At 36.9% G+C, this 18,980-nt stretch overlaps 1 protein-coding gene across 4 annotated transcripts in view; it reads right to left on the bottom strand.

Moving 5' to 3' along the window:
* Positions 1–18,980, bottom strand: part of RABGAP1L (RAB GTPase activating protein 1 like) — a 779,355-nt gene that overhangs the window by 698,840 nt on the left and 61,535 nt on the right. Inside the window, exons 2-6 of one of the 4 annotated variants that reach the window (XM_086693117.1) lie at positions 14,094–14,142; positions 13,962–14,009; positions 12,216–12,408; positions 6,277–6,487; positions 2,788–2,962 (exon numbers count right to left, since the gene is read on the bottom strand). In XM_086693117.1, coding sequence (XP_086549243.1) covers positions 2,788–2,962; positions 6,277–6,487; positions 12,216–12,408; positions 13,962–14,009; positions 14,094–14,099 — 633 coding nt within the window. In that variant the 5' untranslated portion in view covers positions 14,100–14,142. Of the gene's footprint in view, positions 1–2,787; positions 2,963–6,276; positions 6,488–12,215; positions 12,409–13,961; positions 14,143–18,980 lie in introns of all 4 variants that reach the window. The other 3 variants (XM_086693120.1, XM_086693118.1, XM_025921062.2) reach the window with 3 other exon arrangements.

An 18,980-nucleotide genomic window follows, 5' to 3' on the forward strand; every position in this document is an offset into this window, starting at 1 on the left:
CTGGAACGTGAGCTATATGAGCAACAGATACCTTTATAAAGCATAATGAAAAGAAAAATCCACACTTGCTTTTTACAATATTTAAGTAACAGGAAAGTTGTCATTGAAAATAATATGGGTATTTCAGGGTCAGAGACTTCCATTTAAAACCCAGCTCTGTTGTCTGTTCTCTTAGCCTTGAGATAAATAAGCGGTAACCCTACAATTCATTAATCAAACCAGAAGTCTTCTGAGAATAAGATGGAGTGCTATTAATAACATACCTGGACAACAGACATAAACTAGAACTGTTCCAGGCAAAGAGGAGCACAAGACCACTAGTCAAAATAAATACTATCTATATCATGGAGATTTTAGAGTATCAAGAAAAGGCTTATTAGCACAGTTCCTTGCATAGCCTCCACATTTATTCTGGGTTAGTTTTCATTTAGCAATAGTTCTCATAATAAAGTTTAATGACAACTGTCATGTATTTCTCCTTCAGAGAATGAATTTTACCACCAATGTCTCATAATGGAACACTTGCAAAAATGTACTCTTAAAAAAAAATTAAATAATACGTGGACATCACTTTCCCACAATCTGCAATGTACCAAATACCCTCTCAATTAATACTATTTAATACCATATCCAAAATGGTCGGGTTGAGAATTCCCCACAGCTTTGTCCGCTGCTTATCCACTGTTAAAGCTCTCAAAAATGACACACTGTTCCCCCACCCATAAACAAGATGCCACAATCCAAAAAGAGTTTCATACCGTCACAATTATGAAAAATGCTTGCAAGCCAGGTCCCTTTCAATTTCCTTCTGCAGCAGTGTTTCCACCTCTCCAAGCAACAGGTTCTCCAAGTCTTCCAAGTTCATTTCCTCGCTGTTGAGTGCCAATCACCCAGAAATCACACAGGTGTGTTAAATGCCGCCAGGATGAAAGGCCAGGACTCTGCCCACTGCTTCCCCACCACTCCTCTAGTGGAGTTGTAAGGTTAGAAATAGGCCCCTTCCTTCACAAACACATTCATATTCTGTCAACATATTTATGTTCCCTGCCTCCTAAGTGCCAGGCACACCTGTACTCACTCACTCTATCACACCTTTGACCAAGCAGTCAGTATACACATAAATACAGAAATGTGGGCATGAAACAGGTTCAGAAATACTTTTTATTTTTTTTTTTAATTTTTTTTTTTAACGTTTATTTATTTTTTTGGGACAGAGAGAGACAGAGCATGAACGGGGGAGGGGCAGAGAGAGAGGGAGACACAGAATCAGAAACAGGCTCCAGGCTCCGAGCCATCAGCCCAGAGCCTGACGCGGGGCTCGAACTCACGGACCGCGAGATCGTGACCTGGCTGAAGTCGGACGCTTAACCGACTGCGCCACCCAGGCGCCCCTAGAAATACTTTTTAAAAAACAAACTTGGAATTTCTTATACAGGCCATGGGTTCTGGCACAGAACTTGTATGGCTACAATCTAAATTATGTGTCTATGCATGTTCATTTTAGTGTAAATAAAATGTATTTAAAAAGAGAACTGAGATATTCCTCATGATTAGTATCAAACACACAGAAATACACCTCTGCCATGTTGTGGTCAGAAATAAACTCTCAGAAATCCCATTAATACAATGGTTTATTTATGTTTCATGGCAAACAGAAAATAGAGTAGCTGCTTTTAGCATTTCCTGCTGACAATTTTTATTTCCAAAAACAAACACAGCTGAGATTTGCCCATCCAAACCCATTTATCAATGCCTTTAAAATGGTTGTAAGCAGTAAAGTTCTAAAAGTACAACCTAATTACACCTGAAACTTATATAACACTGTATGTTAACTGTACTGGAATTTTTTTAAGTGCAACCTATTTTTAATTTGGGGAGAATCCAACAAATACAGAAAAGAAGGCAATTTCTCCATGTATTTGACAACCATTTGATTCTGAACTACTTCTCCAGTCTCAGAATAAACCACCAGTTAATAATTGCTAAAGGAAAGTTAACTAGTATCTTCAAAGAACTACAGGTTGATATTCCTGCTGTATGCGAGATTTGTATTTTTAATTAGGCCAGTTCCACAGAGCAAAAGCCATCCTCTGAGTAAATGAACATAACAAATAATCACCAGTGAAAACCACACAGATCTAGGAAACAACCTTAATCCAATATCTAAGTGAAACCAATATATAACTATCAGTCCCGGCAGAGGAAACATGTTTAGAAAGTCACATGGACCAATCAACTTGGGAAAAATAATAAAAGAGGCCCTTCTAGGTCTGAGCAATTAGTACCATAGTAGGGTAGGAGGAGAGCTCACCAAGCAGGATTTTTCTGTTACATCTGTTAAATTGAGTGTGTCCCACATACAACACCACTTTAATACACAGTTATCAGGTTAAGCTTTCCGTATTGAGTTCTCAGCCATTACAATTTTTTTTTAATGTTTACTTATTTTAAGATAGAGAGAGAGCAGGGGAGGAGCAAAGAGGTGTTGAGAGAGACAGTCCCAAGCAGGCTCCACACTGTCAGCATGGAGCCTGATGTGGGGCTCGAACTGATGAACCATGAGATCATGACCTGAGCCCAAATCAAGAGTCGGATGCTCAACCAACAGAGCCACCCAGGCGCCCCTATGCCATTACAAATACTAATGTTCTCTTTAGAAATCTACTCCAAATTTACATAATAGAGTATATGGTGATACATACTAACTTATAGGACAGTGAGAGTAGGGTTCAAAAATATTACCCTAATTCATCTTGATAGCAAATTGCTACAATATATTATACTTACTGCCTCTTTAATTTCACAGGAGAAAACATGTATCTGAAATTCTTCTGAACCATGGGAACTCTCTGTAAATGCAACACAATTGCTCTCTGTTGTCCCATCATGTCCACGTGCACAGAATAACACCTTGTAGATTGGAAAAGAAGCTATCTCCACATTGCTGGATTGGTCTATAATTCTACAGAACAGTGATGAAAAATAAGATAACATATTAAATAGCAAAGAACAAAGCAAAGGCAAGCAGTTTTACTATACTAATAACATGAACATAATCATCTTAAAATCATAAAAATAACCTGGTTATAAAATATAATAATAATTTAAATAAAATATTTTAAATAAAATAAACTGGTTAAAACAAATACCATATTTTGCTATATGTATCTATGTATATACACGCACATACACAAATTCCTCACCTTTTTTTGACAATTACCTCATTTCTATATTTTCTGTGATCCAACTCATTTACTCCCAAAGCCAATATATACTGCCTGATCAAATCCGTCACTCATCCCCAAATGCTAGCCTTTTCTAGCCATCCCCAAATGGTTTCTATGTCAAAAAGAATGCTACTACACAATAGCACAGACCAGACCTACAAAGTTTCTATTTACAACAGTAAGTTTATCCAACACCTACGTCATTGCTAGACCAAGACCCCTCTTACCCCAAAGCATAAAAGGTCAGAGTGGTTACAAAGTTGAACTTAATAAAAGAATTTAAGAAAGTAAAAGCAGTTTGTGGGATTTAGAAGCAAATAATTCTGACTTTCCCTATATAAACCCTTAGCCCTAGATTGATCTAAAATCTCAAGACCACATCAAAATCTCCCCAATTGTGAAACCAAGGAGTACCCAATAGGAAGAGAGAGGCAAGTCAAAACACTAAGTCTTTTGTCAAGGTGTGTTTGGCACTTTGAAAAATAAAAATATGACTTTAAAAGGCAGTCTGCCATTTTCTAAGATATATCATACAAATAATATATCTACAAAACCCTTTCCTGAAAAATTCAAAGCATTTTTACCAAACATTATAAATTTATATTGCTATTATTTTAGTACTTAGAACTAAGCTAACACTTTTTCATTCTTTTTTTTATTATTTTAATTTTTTTTGTTCTACCTGAATTTTATTTCTCTTTGATCTGTTTTCTTCTGTGAACATGTCCCAGTTTAAAGGGATCATTTAATTAAAACAACAGAAAATAAAGAAATAATTTTTATTTTTTATTTATTTTTTCTTTTATTTATTTATTTATTTATTTATTTATTTATTTATTTATTTATTTTGATATGAAATTTACTGTCAAACTGGTTTCCATACAACACCCAGTGCTCATCCCAACAGGTGCCCTCCTCAATGCCCATCACCCATTACCCCTGCTCCCTTCCACCCCCATCAACCCTCAGTTTATTCTCAGTTTTTAAGAGTCTGTTATGGTTTGGCTCTCTCCCTTTTTTTTTTTTCCTTCCCCTCCCCCATGGTCTTCTGTTAAGTTTCTCAGGATCCACATAAGAGTGAAAACATACGGTATCTGTCTTTCTCTGTATGACTTATTTCACTTAGCATAACACTCTCCAGTTCCATCCACGTTGCTACAAAAGGCCACATTTCATTCTTTCTCATTGCTACATAGTATTCCATTGTGTATATAAACCACAATTTCTTTATCCATTCATCAGCTGATGGACATTTAGGCTCTTTCCATAATTTGGCTATTGTTGAGAGTGCTGCTATAAACATTGGGGTACAAGTGCCCCTATGCATTTAATTTTTTTGTTTAACGTTCATTCATTTTTGGATAGAGAGAGACAGAGCATGAGTGGGGGAGAGGCAGAGAGAGAGGGAGAGAATCCCAAGCAGGCTCTGCACTGTCAGTGCAGAGCCCAGTGCAGGACTCAAACTCACGAACCCGCGCGATCCTGACCTGAGCTGAAACCAAGAGTTGGACGCTTGATCAACTGAGCCCCCAGGCGCCCCTCTTTTCCTTTTCATTTCCTTAATGATTCAATTTTCTGTTTGTTCTGCATAGTGTATGTCTTAAAGCTAATGTCCAAATTATAATACTGACTTCTAAAAATTTGTTTTTGTTGTTAATTGCAACCATTTGCGTATTTCTTTTTTTTTTTTTAACATTTATTCATTTTTGACAGGCAGAGATTGACAGAGTGTGAGTGGGGGAGGGGGAGAGAGAGGGAGACACAGAATCCGAAGCAAGCTCCAGGCTCTGAACTGACAGCACAGAGCCCGACGTGGGGCTCGAACTCACGGACCGTGAGATCATGACCTGAGCCGAAGTCAGACACTCAACCAACTGAACCACCCAGGCGCCCCTTCACTTTTTCACATTCTAAACCTTAAAGAATGAGGTATTTCAGGAAGAGTTTGAAAAAAGATTAAACTGGATTTCTGAGAATATTACAGGTTCATGATACACTCAACCTAATTCCTAAGACTTTCATTTTATTTGTTTATTCAGCAAACATTTCCTGAAAACCTGCTATGAACCAGATACTGCTCAAGACACCAAAGTTAAAGCAGAGAAAAATACAAGTAATCTCCTTGTATGGACCTTATATTCCAGTGAGGAAGTTAGATGATAAACCAAGAAACAAATGTATGTACAATACCAAGTCAGAGAAAGTGCTATGAAGGGAAAAAAAAAAAAAAAAAAAAAAAAGGTCCAATAAGGGGGAAAAGACGAATAGTTACATAATCCAATCAAAGGCGGCTTCTTTTGATAAGATGTTTGAGATGAAACTGTAAAGAAGTTTAAAAAAAAAAAGCCACTGGGAAACCAAGAAAAGATTGTTTAGGCAAAGGAAAGACAATATGCAAAGGTCCTGAGGTAGGAATCATGACAGTGTTTGAGAAAGAACAAAAAAGCTACCATGACCAGAATGTAGTGAGTGAACATAGTGAGAAAGCAAGAGAAAGGAGGGAAGGAGAGATGAGAGACGTAAAAAACCAGGTCAAAGCAGTAGTTTATCAGTGGCCAGACATGGTAAGGATTTTGAATATAATCACAAGTGTGACTGGAGGCCACTGAGTGTAGAACAACATTATCTGATTTACATTCAATTCTTATTCCTACTTAAGCATAAGAGAAAAAGCCATTTTGCTTCTTCCTAGTCTGATGTAAAAAGTGTAAGATATGCAGCTTCACCAAAAACTCTGATTTTTGAACCAGAGTTCAAAAGTTACATGACAAGATGAAGGCAGGTTTTAAATTCCTTCTGAATAAAGAAACACAAATTATAGGTATTTTTAAAGTTCTATTTCCATTCATAATACTCTAAGCATAATTTTGTAAAAGCCTCTTGTAAATAAGCAACATGGTGTAATCCTAAACATATTTACTTTTCATGTCTGCAGAGTAAAAGTAAATTCACAGTAAGGCCTAGGCCTGATTTATGACGTTAACATCATCACTACCACACAAAAAATTTCATGCATGTCTAGGGGAATTTAAAAAAGACTAGAGCTTACCTCACAGAACCTTCTGGAACATTTGGCACATAAAGAGTAACAGGAAAGGGGTGCTGACTCGAAGATTTCATAGTTGCCATTGCCCGTAAAGCTTCCACTTCATTACGTGGGGAAGAAACCTTCATACATCCCAAGTAGGTCAGTTTGTTAAATAAAACACTATCTTCTTCAGGTAATCCACTTAGAGAAGATGGTCTGGGTGTAGAAATTTCTGAAGAAAACACACACACACACACACACACACACACACACACACACACACACTCAAAAGGTTAATGAAAAACTTCACAGTATAATTTCACCTACTGCCCAAAAACAAACGAAAAACTGCAAACAAAATTTAGGTCTGTGTTTTCACTTCTTTTGATGTTTATCCTACATCTGAAATCAGAGTTATGGAATTTTTGTACTTTCAAGTCTCTCAAAGTATTAACTTACTTAGCTACAACTTTTTTTAGAGAAAAAGAAAGAAATTTAAAATTTTTATTTTAAAAAATCAAAAGCAGAGTTCAAATGATATAGAACAAGAAAGCAAAAAAAAAAAACTACACTAAAGGCAGTGTGAAGTAGCCTAAAATTAATGAGGATTAAATAAAGCTAAAATCAGTTATAAGTTTGTCTTGGCTGTAATGGTCCTGCATGGCACCCAATTTATTAAGAAGCCTAACTTCCAAAGCAAAGGTAAACAATATTATGAGGACACATCTCATACCAATAACAAAGCAAGCCCCATGTTTAACCCTTCCTAGCTTGCTGGCTTCTATGAACTATGCAAGTATTCCAATGGAAACTGCTTCATCAAAATAATGATCCTATGATTGCCTCCCTCAATTCTCCCCTCCCCATTGATGAGTTTCTTAAAAAAGTAAATAAGATAAAGTCGTTCTCTTTAATTCTAAGCACAGCTTGCAGCAAAGGCCCAACTGTGGTCAGAGTATCCGTCTGCATGTATCAGACACTATTAAACTCCCTCTTAAACCTCTTAAACCTCTTAAACTATTAAATTGCCACTCTTTCCATCCACACCTAAAACCCATATTCAGCTAGTCTCTACTTTTTCCCATTACCCATATCCATTGTACACAAAATTAAGCATGCCTGTCTCACCCAAACTAGATCTCTGCACCATGCTCAAATCCTCATTACCACAATTCCACCTATAGGACTTTAATAAATAATTCACAAAAGCCATTCCCAACCTCCCCACTCCAGCTCCCAAATATCATAATGAAACATGCAACCTCATTGCCTACTTTTCTTCTACTGAGAAACTAAAGCCATTCAAAATGATTTATTTCATCTACCATGTTCTTCAATCACTGAAACATGTTTTTCCCTCTTTTGAATCAGTTCAACGTGCTATATTTCAAAAGGGATAAATAAAAAAAACACAAACACATGTTAAAGCTGGATGCTAGTATGTTTACTAGACTTATTATTCTGTGAATTTTTTGTTAATTTAGCAAGCACTCATGAAACAATTATTTGCAAGATCCTATGATTAAATCATATTCCAGTAACTGATGAACATGACAGATAAAGTAGTTCATATGGTCTAACTTACATATAGTTGGAGTCATACCAAAAAAACCCCAAAAAACAAAAAAAGGGACAAAAACCTTTCTGAAAAAAATATTGTACTAATCTGTATAATTCAGATTCATATACCTGTGTAAACCCCAAGTAGAGAAAAACAGTACAGAAATTGATCCAAAAAAAAGACAAAATAAGCAGACAAGGCCTTTAAATAACTATTATAAATATGATACAGGATGTAAAGAAAAATACCTAACAAAATAGACAGAAAAATGAAAGACAAAAGACCAAAAGGAATTCTAAAGCTAAAAAATGCAAGATCTGAAATGAAATATTCCCTGGGTGGCTATAACAGCAGATTCTAAATTACAAAAGAAAAAAATATTAAAGAAGTTCCTTGGGATAAAGAATAATGATACTAGAGGAAAACTGAAGAGCCTCAGAAGTTAAAAACATGAGGGCAAGACTTCTTTGCTTTTTAACTTCTTTAAAATATAACAGATTATTCAAAGTAAAAATTAGATACTCTCCCCTTCACTGTCCTGCCTGCTGCTCCCTTGAGATGTATTCAGTAAGCCTCCCTTGTGTTAAAAAAAAAAAAAAAAAAAAAGGAGGGGGGGTGTAAAAATTAGCATTTTGTAGAATTTATAACATGTGCAAGCAAAATGAATGACAACAAAAGCATAAAGTCTGTAAGAAAAGAAATGGAAGATCTTCACAGTATACAAGAAGTGGTATATCATTAAAACCTAGACCTGTTGGGGCACCTGGGTGGTCAGTTGGTTTAAGCAGCCAACTTCGCACAGATCATGATCACACCGTTCGTGGGTTCAGCCCCACATCAGGCTCTGTGCCGAGAGCTCAGAACCTGGAGCCTGCTTCAGATTCTTTGTCTCCCTCTCTCTCTGCCCCTCCCCCACTCATGCTCGCGCTCTCTCTCCCCCTCTCTCAAAAATAAAACATTAAAAAAAATTTTAACTAGCAAAAATTTCCTATTAGATTTGCATCCAAGCAGCCAGTATATAAGATCATCACATGACAAAAACCAACAAGTTATCATGATATTGAAACAAAAGCTTTCATCTATCTGGTTTTATAACTGAAAAACAATATACCTTTAATATTCACTCTAGGCCATTTAAATCTAGATACTTTCTAGATACAGTTCCTTGCCACTGAAGTTATGTGTCATTTTAAACCAACCACAGTAATTCTGTAAGCAAAAACTGTGTTGACTGCAGCTAGGAAAAGGCAGCTGAAATGTCTCATCTTAGTCTGTTCAGGCTGCTATAACAAAATACCACAGACTGGGTGGTTTATAAACAGTAGACATTTACTTCTCACAGTTCTAAATGCCAGGAGGACCAGGATCAAGGTACTGGCAGACTTGGCATCTGGTGGGAGCCCACTTTCTGGGTCACAGACAGCATCTTTTCACTGTGTCCTCAGAGGTGGAAGGGACAAGCTAGCTTTCTGGGGTCTCTTTCATAAGGGCACTAAGCCCAATCATGAGGGTTCCACTCTCATGACCCTAATCACTTCCTACCTCCTAATATCATCGCTTTGAGGGTTAGAATTTCAACATGGATTCTGAGGAGAAGAACATTCAGAGCATAACATGTCTCTTTATTGAAAATAAAACTAAAAATATGTAACTAGAAAAGAATACTAAAAACCTACTTGTAAAGCAAAGGAAATTTCTTCTTATCCACTGAGATCTTTCTAAAAATGTATTTAGTGTAAGGGGTGTTGAGAACACAAAAAGAGCACACAATACATGGTCCCTATCAAATATACTCAGAACTAAGAATCATAAGCCACTGTAAAGAATAATTAAAATTACGGGGCGCCTGGGTGGCGCAGTCGGTTAGGCGTCCGACTTCAGCCAGGTCACGATCTCGCGGTCCGGGAGTTCGAGCCCCGCGTCAGGCTCTGGGCTGATGGCTCAGAGCCTGGAGCCTGTTTCCGATTCTGTGTCTCCCTCTCTCTGCCCCTCCCCCGTTCATGCTCTGTCTCTCTCTGTCCCAAAAATAAATAAACGTTGAAAAAAAAAAAAAAAGAATAATTAAAATTCCAACAACCCATCAGAGCTACATTAGCAGATAAAAGGTATTCCTTCCTTTTGATTAATATATTAACCAAAAAATAATTATATAAATGTGATATCAGTATGCTTTAATTTTTTTGGAAGGGGTAGAAAGACTCAAGAAATTCAAAAGGTAAAGCAAAGCAAAGCATAGTAAGTAATATCATCTTTCATGTTCCCTTCATCAAGAAAAATTAATGCTTTTTAAGGTTTATTTCCAATCCTACATTTTTAATTAAAATACATAAATGTTTACCTTAAATTCTCTTGTTCTTACTTCTAGCTGTATGACTATATGTTGAGACCTAGAAGTATTCATAGTGAGTCACCAAATCAGAGGGTTTTATTAAAGACCCCCAACACATTATAAATATCTTCTCCTACCCTGTCATTAAGCTGTATGTATTATATAAAATGGTTGAGGATGTACCAGTGGGACAGGTTAAAAAAAAAAAAACACAAAAACTTGCAATTTGGGGTGCCTAACATTAATGGTCCATTTGGAGGAAACCCCATGATTATGATATATGAGTATCTTTCTTTTTTAGTGTTAAAATGTGTTACCTAACAATTTAGTTAATGCAGGTCAAAGCAAAAAAAAAAAAACACATTTATTATGGTACCATTCTCTTTCAGAAGATTTAGGTTTTTGTGTATTAAAATAAAACTGTATTTTATGACATGGCTTTTCCTACCCAATCACAAAATAGTCTCCAATATTTTCTTCTTATAGGTTTATTTTTCACATTTCAATATTTGATTCACTAGGAATAAATTTTGTGTACAATGTAATTTAGGGCCATCATAGCCACACTGTGTACCACTCTGGCCTGTATCTATACTTACACCACACCAACATTCAGAAATGGATCACTGGTTCTAAGCCAATCAAGATAATCTCATCTTGACTGTCAGTGTGACTTATTGAGGGATTTGAATGTAACCAAGGCCTATTAGTTCATGTGATTCCCTAACTACTATAAACTGGTTCAACTGAGTGAAACTCACAACTTTTGTTCAATAGGTAAAGAAGAGAGCCTTTGTCTCTGCCACCAGCCATCAACAAATTGCCTGGCCTTACTTACCAATTTCTGCTAACTACTTTATGACCATAAAGGAAGCCAGTTGGAGAGAAAGGTGACAAAAGAGATGATAAAAGCTGAGAAGTTTACAAAAAAACCACAATCAGAGCCTCTAGTATTTAAACCAGCTATATAGAAAGTGGCCTTGGTTTTTGTTCGGCTTTTCTTGTACCCAAAACCATTTTGCATTATAAGCTGATATTTCTACTACAAATCCTACTCAATCATGGATGCATTTATATTTTTATCAAGGTGTATTTTTTTTTTATTTAAATTCAAGTTAGTTAACATACAGTATAGTCTTGGCTCCAGGGGTAGAACTCTGTGATTCATCTCTTACACATGACACCCAGTGCTCATCCCAAAAAGTGCCCTCCTTCATGCCCCTCACCCATTCACTCATCCCCGTACTCACTTCCTTCACAGCAACCCTCATTTTGTTCTCTGTATTTAAGAGTCTCTTATGTTTGCCTCTGTCTCTGTTTTTATCTTATTTTTCCTTCCCTTTCCCTATGTTCACGTATTGTGTCTCTCAAATTCCACGAGTAAAATCATATGATACTTATCTTTCTCTGACGTATTTCACTTACCATAATATACTCTAGTTCCATCCATGTTGTTGCAAATGGCAAGATTTCATTCTTTTACATCACCTAATAGTATTCCATTATGTATATACACCACATCTTCTTTATCCACTCATCACTCGATGGGCATTTGGGGTGCTTCCATAATTTGGCTATTGCTTAATTGCACTACTAGGTATTTATCCAAAGGATACAAAATGCTGATTCAAAGAAGCACATGCACCCCAATACACCTATCAAATACACTGATGTAATTGATATGCTATTTTACTTAGAATTTTCACAAATGATAATTTTAAATAACCAAACTGAGTAAAAAGGCACATTATATGAAACACTGTGCCCATTACACTATTTCCTGATACCCAAGTATTTACTGAGTGCCTACTATGTGCCAAGTACTAGGAGTAAAATGAAGACTCAGACATAGTGCCTGTTCTCAAATAACATTGACATTGATTTTACAGGTAAAGAAACAAAAAAAAACCATTAAGAACCAAAGTGGGAACTCTTAAGCAGAACCAAAAACTTGGTGGCCCTGATCTTAGAAAACAAAGCTAACAGGGTTTTTTTTTAATTTTCATCTTAAAATTTTCAGGATCACTTTATCCCATTTCTTTTATGATGTCTAAAAGTTCAATGCAGTACCTGTATTCGATGGATCCAAAATTAACTGAAGAGATGGCTTATTTGTTTGGCTGGCTGAAACATCTCCAAATGAATGGTCTGAACTCTCACTGGAACTCTGACAATCAGCAAGAGGACTGCTTTGCCCTTTCTCAGAATCTCTCAGAATCTCTTCCATGGCTTTTTCCAATTGTTCATCACCATTAGAAACAATCTATAGACAAAGCAAGATGATTCTGTTTCAATCATATTATGGTTCTGGACTTTTCAAGGTTTCTTTTATTTCTATTTCTAATATTTTGTTTCTAGAAGAAATTAAAACAATCTAAATTTTAAATTTAAATCTAAGTTACTGAATACTAAGAATTTATACACTTGTACCTAACTGTATCTGATCTAAGATCTAATTTACAGAGATTTTTCTTTCTTTTTCTTCTTTTCCTTAAGAACACATTCTAAAAACCAGGTAATCTTAAATTTATGTGTTTTAAAGGGAAAAACAGGTAAGTTTAAGTGGACACTGTCTACTGTGACTGTTATTCAAAAGGCCGTACTTCTTGTTATCATAGCATAAACGTATTTGTGATTTCTTTACGAATTTTGCTTGCTTGGTAATTTTTTTACATTTAAGTTGACTCATCCTTCTCTTAAAAGCAGGTGAGATCAAAAGCCTAATAAAGGTCTTAAATTAAACACACTAACTAAAATGCAGATACTTATTTTTCAATGCAAATATTTAAATACATTTAAAGCCATTTATTTAAATACCTATTACTTAAATTTAAATAAAACCACTATTCTAATACACTTATAAAACTATATATACTCAACATAATGTAAAATGGGTATTTAATACTATAATTTCTATAAAATTTTATTAGATTCATATATACTTTCGATGCCATAGTTAATACTAAATAAAAGTCAAACAATATGTAGCATATCAGACTAATTTCTCTACTCCTGTTTCTAGAGGGTGTTTATGCAATTCTCATGCATGTATATGGGTTTGTTTGATTCTTTTTCTTTGAGTTAGGAAAGAACAAAAATTTGAAAATGGATCATATTCAAATAAAAACTCAATTGCGAAAAATGTAAGACATATACTTTAAAAATATTCAGGCAAGGGGCACTTGGGTCGCTCAGTCAGTTAAGCATCCAACTTCAGCTCAGGTCACGATCTCAAACCCCTCATCGGGCTCCCTCCTGTCAGCCCCGAGCTTCAGATCCTGTCTCCCTCTCTCGCTGTCCCCTCCCCCACTCTCACTCTCTCTCAAAAATAAACATTAATTTTTTTTTTAATTCAGACAAGCCACCTATTCAATCACATACTAGAATGCTACCAGCTGATTTAAAACATAAAAACCATACAGTTGTTTCTTAAGTACAAATAAAACATAATTATTTATGTAATTAACTTTAAAAATCCAGCAGCAAGAGAGACAAAAATATCCAGATAATGGTTAAGTCTTATATAAATTTAAGGCAAATTCCCCAATTATCCTTTTCTTTCTATTTTCCCTTCTATTCCTTCTTCCTAAAATTACGAATTAAAAAATAAAGAACCAAAAGCAAAAAACTTTAAAAATACACAAACCAAATAATTAGCTTCTGCATAAATCAAAGACTGACGTTATTCAAGGTCAGTATTTGAGAAAAACCTTCGTATTTTACACATCTCTCAAGATCAGTCTCACCTCATTAAAAAAATAATAATTTAAAATAGTATCATCTGTAAATAAACAAAAGCAAGAAAGAAAGAAATACCTTCAGTTCAGGTTTTTCATCATCTTTTGTAGACGTATCATCTGCATGCTGAGAAACCAAAACAAATTCTTCACTGTTCAGTGTAGCCACAGAATCTGATGACCCACTAACCTTCTGTAATGAAGCTCTGACCTCCATTTCAATTCTACAAACTTCTCTTCCCACATCCACCTGGTCAAAACTACAGAGATTTAAAAACAAAAAAACAAAACAAACAAAAAAAAAAAAACAGCATGAATAAGAACATGATCAATACTCACCCTTTAAAAATGGTTCACATGAAAAAGAATTCTGTTGGCTAGATAATTATCTCAAAACTAGGGAGGCTACCTTCTTGGACTGGGCCACATAATGCAAATGTACTCCCTTCACCCTGAATTCCCAGACTAAAAGAACCATATTGTGCCCTGAAAAACAACACAAACCCGCCCATATCTCAACTAAACAGATTTACCACTGCTTGATTCATTTCTCCTAGAACTACTATTTTTGTTCTTTTTTAATAGAGGAAATAATTAAGCATGATACTAGAAACCAAATTCATACACAAAGTCACTGAAATTACTTTATAATTAAATCCAAATGTTTACAAAAACGTATCTCCTAAAAGTATTGTACCTTAAAATATCTTTGTGTCACGTAAGTTTACTAATTAATAAGAATTCAACACCCAGGGGCACCTGGGTGGCTCAGTCAGTTGAACATCTGACTTCAGCTCAGGTCATGATTTCACAATTGTGGTATCAAGCTTGTATGGGCTCGGCTTGCTGCTATCAGCCTGCCAGTGCAGAGCCCACTTCAGATCCTTGGTCCCCCTCTCTCTGCCCCTCCCCCACTTGTGCTCTCCCAAAAATAAAGAAAAATTAAAAAAAAAAAAGAATTCAATACACTAAACCATGTATCTTTTCTTTTCCAGACACACTACCACTTATCAGCACAAGGGGTGGGGAAAAGGCCAAGGCTTTCACATTTCATTCATGTGACAGTGTAAATACAGTGTAATTCTGCTTTCTGGATAGATCTGTACACCACAGAAACTCAACAATGTCTATCACTTCCAGAAGTTCAAATATTCACACTGCTAATTTAACTGAACCTGTGTGCTACATAACAAACACAGTACTCAGCATTAGGGTTATAGGAGTGACTGAGGCAGACAAGTTGCCTGCTCTCCTGGAGCTTACATCTAGTAAGAAATCAAGCAAGTAAGCAAATGTAATTCCAAATCACTCTAAAGGCTATGAAGAAGATAAAATATGTTATTGTAACAATGACTAGCTACAAAAAGCATAGGGACAACTTTAAGTAAGGTGGTAGGAAAGAACTCAGGGAAATATCTGAGCTGAAATGTAAAAGACAAAAGAGAATGGTATATTAATCTGCTCAGTGACCAAAGGGGTAATGTGATAGAGGGGTAGAACAAGTAAACTGGGGCTAAAGAACACAGGACTCTCTAAGTCTGCTGATGCATGCCTTAAAATTACCCAGAATTGTTCTTTTTCTCCTTCCAATTAAGTTATTCTGTTCTCTGCCCCACATAAATATGGCTGCAATATCTCATTTTGCCTTTAGGTGACACTAACACCATTATTCTTGGCAAAAAAAAAAAAGAAAAAAAAAAAGATTTACTCTCAGCTTCCAGTTACACTTTAATAATTACTTCCATCTTCATCGAAACTCAAAATTCCCAGTAACTTTAAAATAAAGAGTAACTATTCTAGGATAGTGTAATTAGCTAGCCATCATTTCATTCTGTTGGACATGTGAATATCCTTCCTTTTAAATGTTAAATCCTTCAAGCACATTTTTCTGTCCTCTAAAGATTTTTCATTTTGCAAGTAAATGTTTCTGAAAACAGTATGTGTTAGAGGCCACGTCTTTGCCCTTCCAGGCTGCCCCAAGAATCTTTGATTACCAAGACGCTACACATTCCAGATATTCTTTCTGTGGCCAATCCTTCTTCAAGCCCAAGTTGACACTCCTCAACTTAACATCTAAATGCTGGAAATTCCCCAAGTTCAAGTTCTGAACTTATGACTCCTTGCCACACACATCTCTCTAAGCAGTATCTCTCATTGCCATGTATTTAAATACCATCTATACGTAATAGTCTCCCAAATTTCTCTCTCAACCCAAATGTCCTCTAAAGTCTTCATTTGGAATCCAACTTTTTTTTTTTTTTTTTTTTGAGAGAGAGAGAGAGAGAGAGAATGAGAATGAATAAGCAAGGAAGGGGCAGAGAGAGAGAGAGAAACAGAATCTGAAGCAGGCTCCAGGCTCTGAGCTGTCAGCACAGAGCTGGACGTGGGGCTTGAACTCACAAACTGTGAGATCATGACCTGAGCCAAAGTCAGATGCTTAACCGACTGACCCACCTAAGCGCCCCCCAACTTTCTTTTTTTTTTTTTTTAAATTTTTTTTTCAACGTTTATTTATTTTTGGGACAGAGAGAGACAGAGCATGAACGGGCGAGGGGCAGAGAGAGAGGGAGACACAGAATTGGAAACAGGCTCCAGGCTCTGAGCCATCAGCCCAGAGCCCGACGCGGGGCTCGAACTCACAGACCGCGAGATCGTGACCTGGCTGAAGTCGGATGCTTAACCAACTGCGCCACCCAGGCGCCCCCCAACTTTCTACTTTATATTTCCATGTGGAATTCTTATCAATATCTTAAATGTGACCCAAATGTAATTCCTAACGTCTCCTCCAAATTTCTCATTCAGATTTCCCATTTCAGTTAATAACACCACTTTCTATCAAGTTGCTCAAATAAGTAATTTGGATATCATTCTTAATTCATCTCTACTTCTTCATTCCTCCCATAAACATGTCATGTTAACCCCACTTCCAAAATAAATCCCACATCTATCCCATTTCTTCGTGGACGTTTTTATCAACCTAATCCAGGCAATGTTCTCATCTACTAAAAAAGTCTCCTAACCCAAGTCCTACTTCCAGTCCTCTCTTCCCCTAATCTATTCTTCACAGAGATGCCAAAGAAATCTTTCAGAAAATAAATTAGATTACATTAGAACTCTACTCTAAAATGTTTTCACTGAGGCGCCTAGGTGGCCCAGTCTTAAGTTAAGCCTGGTTTCCACTCAGGTCATGATCTCTCAGTCTCATGGGTTCCAGCCTCACATTGGGCTCTGCACTGGCAGCGCAGAGCCTGCTTGGGATTCTCTCCCTCCCTCTCTCTCTGCCCCACCCCCACTCATGCTGTCTCTAACCCTCTCACAAAATGAATAAACTTAAAAGGAAATTTTTTTAATCTTTTCACTAAAATTCAAATAAAATCCAAATTATGCCAGGACTTACAAAGCCCAACACACCTTTCCCTCTGTCACTTTACCATTACAGCTCTTTAATTACCGAAAGTTCTTTTACACTATAGGGTCTTAGCTCTTGCCTCCTTTCATATGGCTGACTCCTAAGGTATCAGCTTTCATTCATCCATTCAACAAATATTTAATGAGTCTCTATGATGCACTAGAAACAATCATGGGACCTGGAGACTAAATGATGAGTAAGACCAATTTAGTTCCAGTCTTCCTAGAGCTAACATTCTTATGGAAGAGAGAAATAACATAGAAAAAAATAAATCAAGATCACGTACTGGAATATATACTATGAAAGGTAATGAGAAGACAGGAGGCAATATGGACCCAGTTGACATTTGGGCTTAATAAGAATGAGTGAGCCATGGAAAGAACTAGGGGAAAAGAACTTCAAGTAGAAGAAACAACAAATACAAAAAGCCCAGATATGAGAAAAGGCTTATGAGAAAGGAGGCCATAATAGCTAGATCACAGTGAGCATGGGTGAGAGCAGGATACGATGAGATATAGAAAAGAAGGCGGGGAACCCTGAGGCCACCCCCTGATGCTAAGGCTATCTAAATAAACCCTAATTCCAACTCTTTCATTTACATGAGAATATCATATGCCTAGTGTAGCAGCTAGTACATAGTAGATATTCAACAAATGCGTCGAACAATTTGTTGTTAAAAGCACCAATCAGGCTAAAGTTCTCACAAAAAAACAAATGCAGAGCCAAGATTCAAACCAGGTATTCAGACTTCAAAGTACATGCTCTTGGGGCGCCTGGGTGGCGCAGTCGGTTAAGCGTCCGGCTTCAGCCAGGTCACGATCTCGCGGTCTGTGAGTTCGAGCCCCGCGTCAGGCTCTGGGCTGATGGCTCAGAGCCTGGAGCCTGTTTCCGATTCTATGTCTCCCTCTCTCTCTACCCCTCCCCCATTCATGCTCTGTCTCTCTCTGTCCCAAAAATAAATAAACGTTGAAAAAAAAAAAAATTTTTTTTTAAAAAAAAAGTACATGCTCTGAACCACTACATTATACTGTCTCTTGAAGTTTCCTCACCTATTCCTAGAGACTGAGGGTTGGTATCTGTCACTACATACACAATGAACCTTCTCCACACCTCTCCTCTCTCCATCAAAAGTTACGTCTTCTCCCAAGACATTCTTCTTTGGGGCATCTGGGTGGCTCACTCAGTTGAGTGTCCGACTCTCAATTTCAGTCAGCTTAGGTCATGACCCCAGGGTGGTGGGATCTGGCCCCATGCTGGGCTCCATGGTGAGCATGGAGCCTGCTTGAGATTCTCTACCTCTGCCCCTTTACCCTACTAACGTGCACGCGTGTGCTCTCTCAAAAAAAAAAAAAAAAAGAAAAAGAAAAAATTTCTTCTTGTGTAAGTGATAAATAGCTACCCTGGCCATTAACTCTAAATCAGCATGCTAAGGGCGCCTGGGTGGCTCAGTGAGCTAAGCAGCTGACTTCGGCTCTGATCATGATCTCACAGTCTGCAAGTTCAAACCCCGTGTCAGGCTCTGTGCTGACAGATCAGAACCTGGAGCCTGCTTTGGATTCTGTGTCTCCTTCTCTCTCTGCCCCTCCCCCACTAATGCTCGTGCTCTCTCTCTCCCTCTCTCTCAAAAATAAAACATTTTAAAAAAATTTTTAATAAATAAATAAATCAGCATGTTAATGAATACTAATG

Source organism: Puma concolor, chromosome E4 (genome assembly GCF_028749965.1).
Source record: "Puma concolor isolate L17-30 chromosome E4, mPumCon1.1.hap2, whole genome shotgun sequence".
NCBI classification, from domain to species: domain Eukaryota; kingdom Metazoa; phylum Chordata; class Mammalia; order Carnivora; family Felidae; genus Puma; species Puma concolor.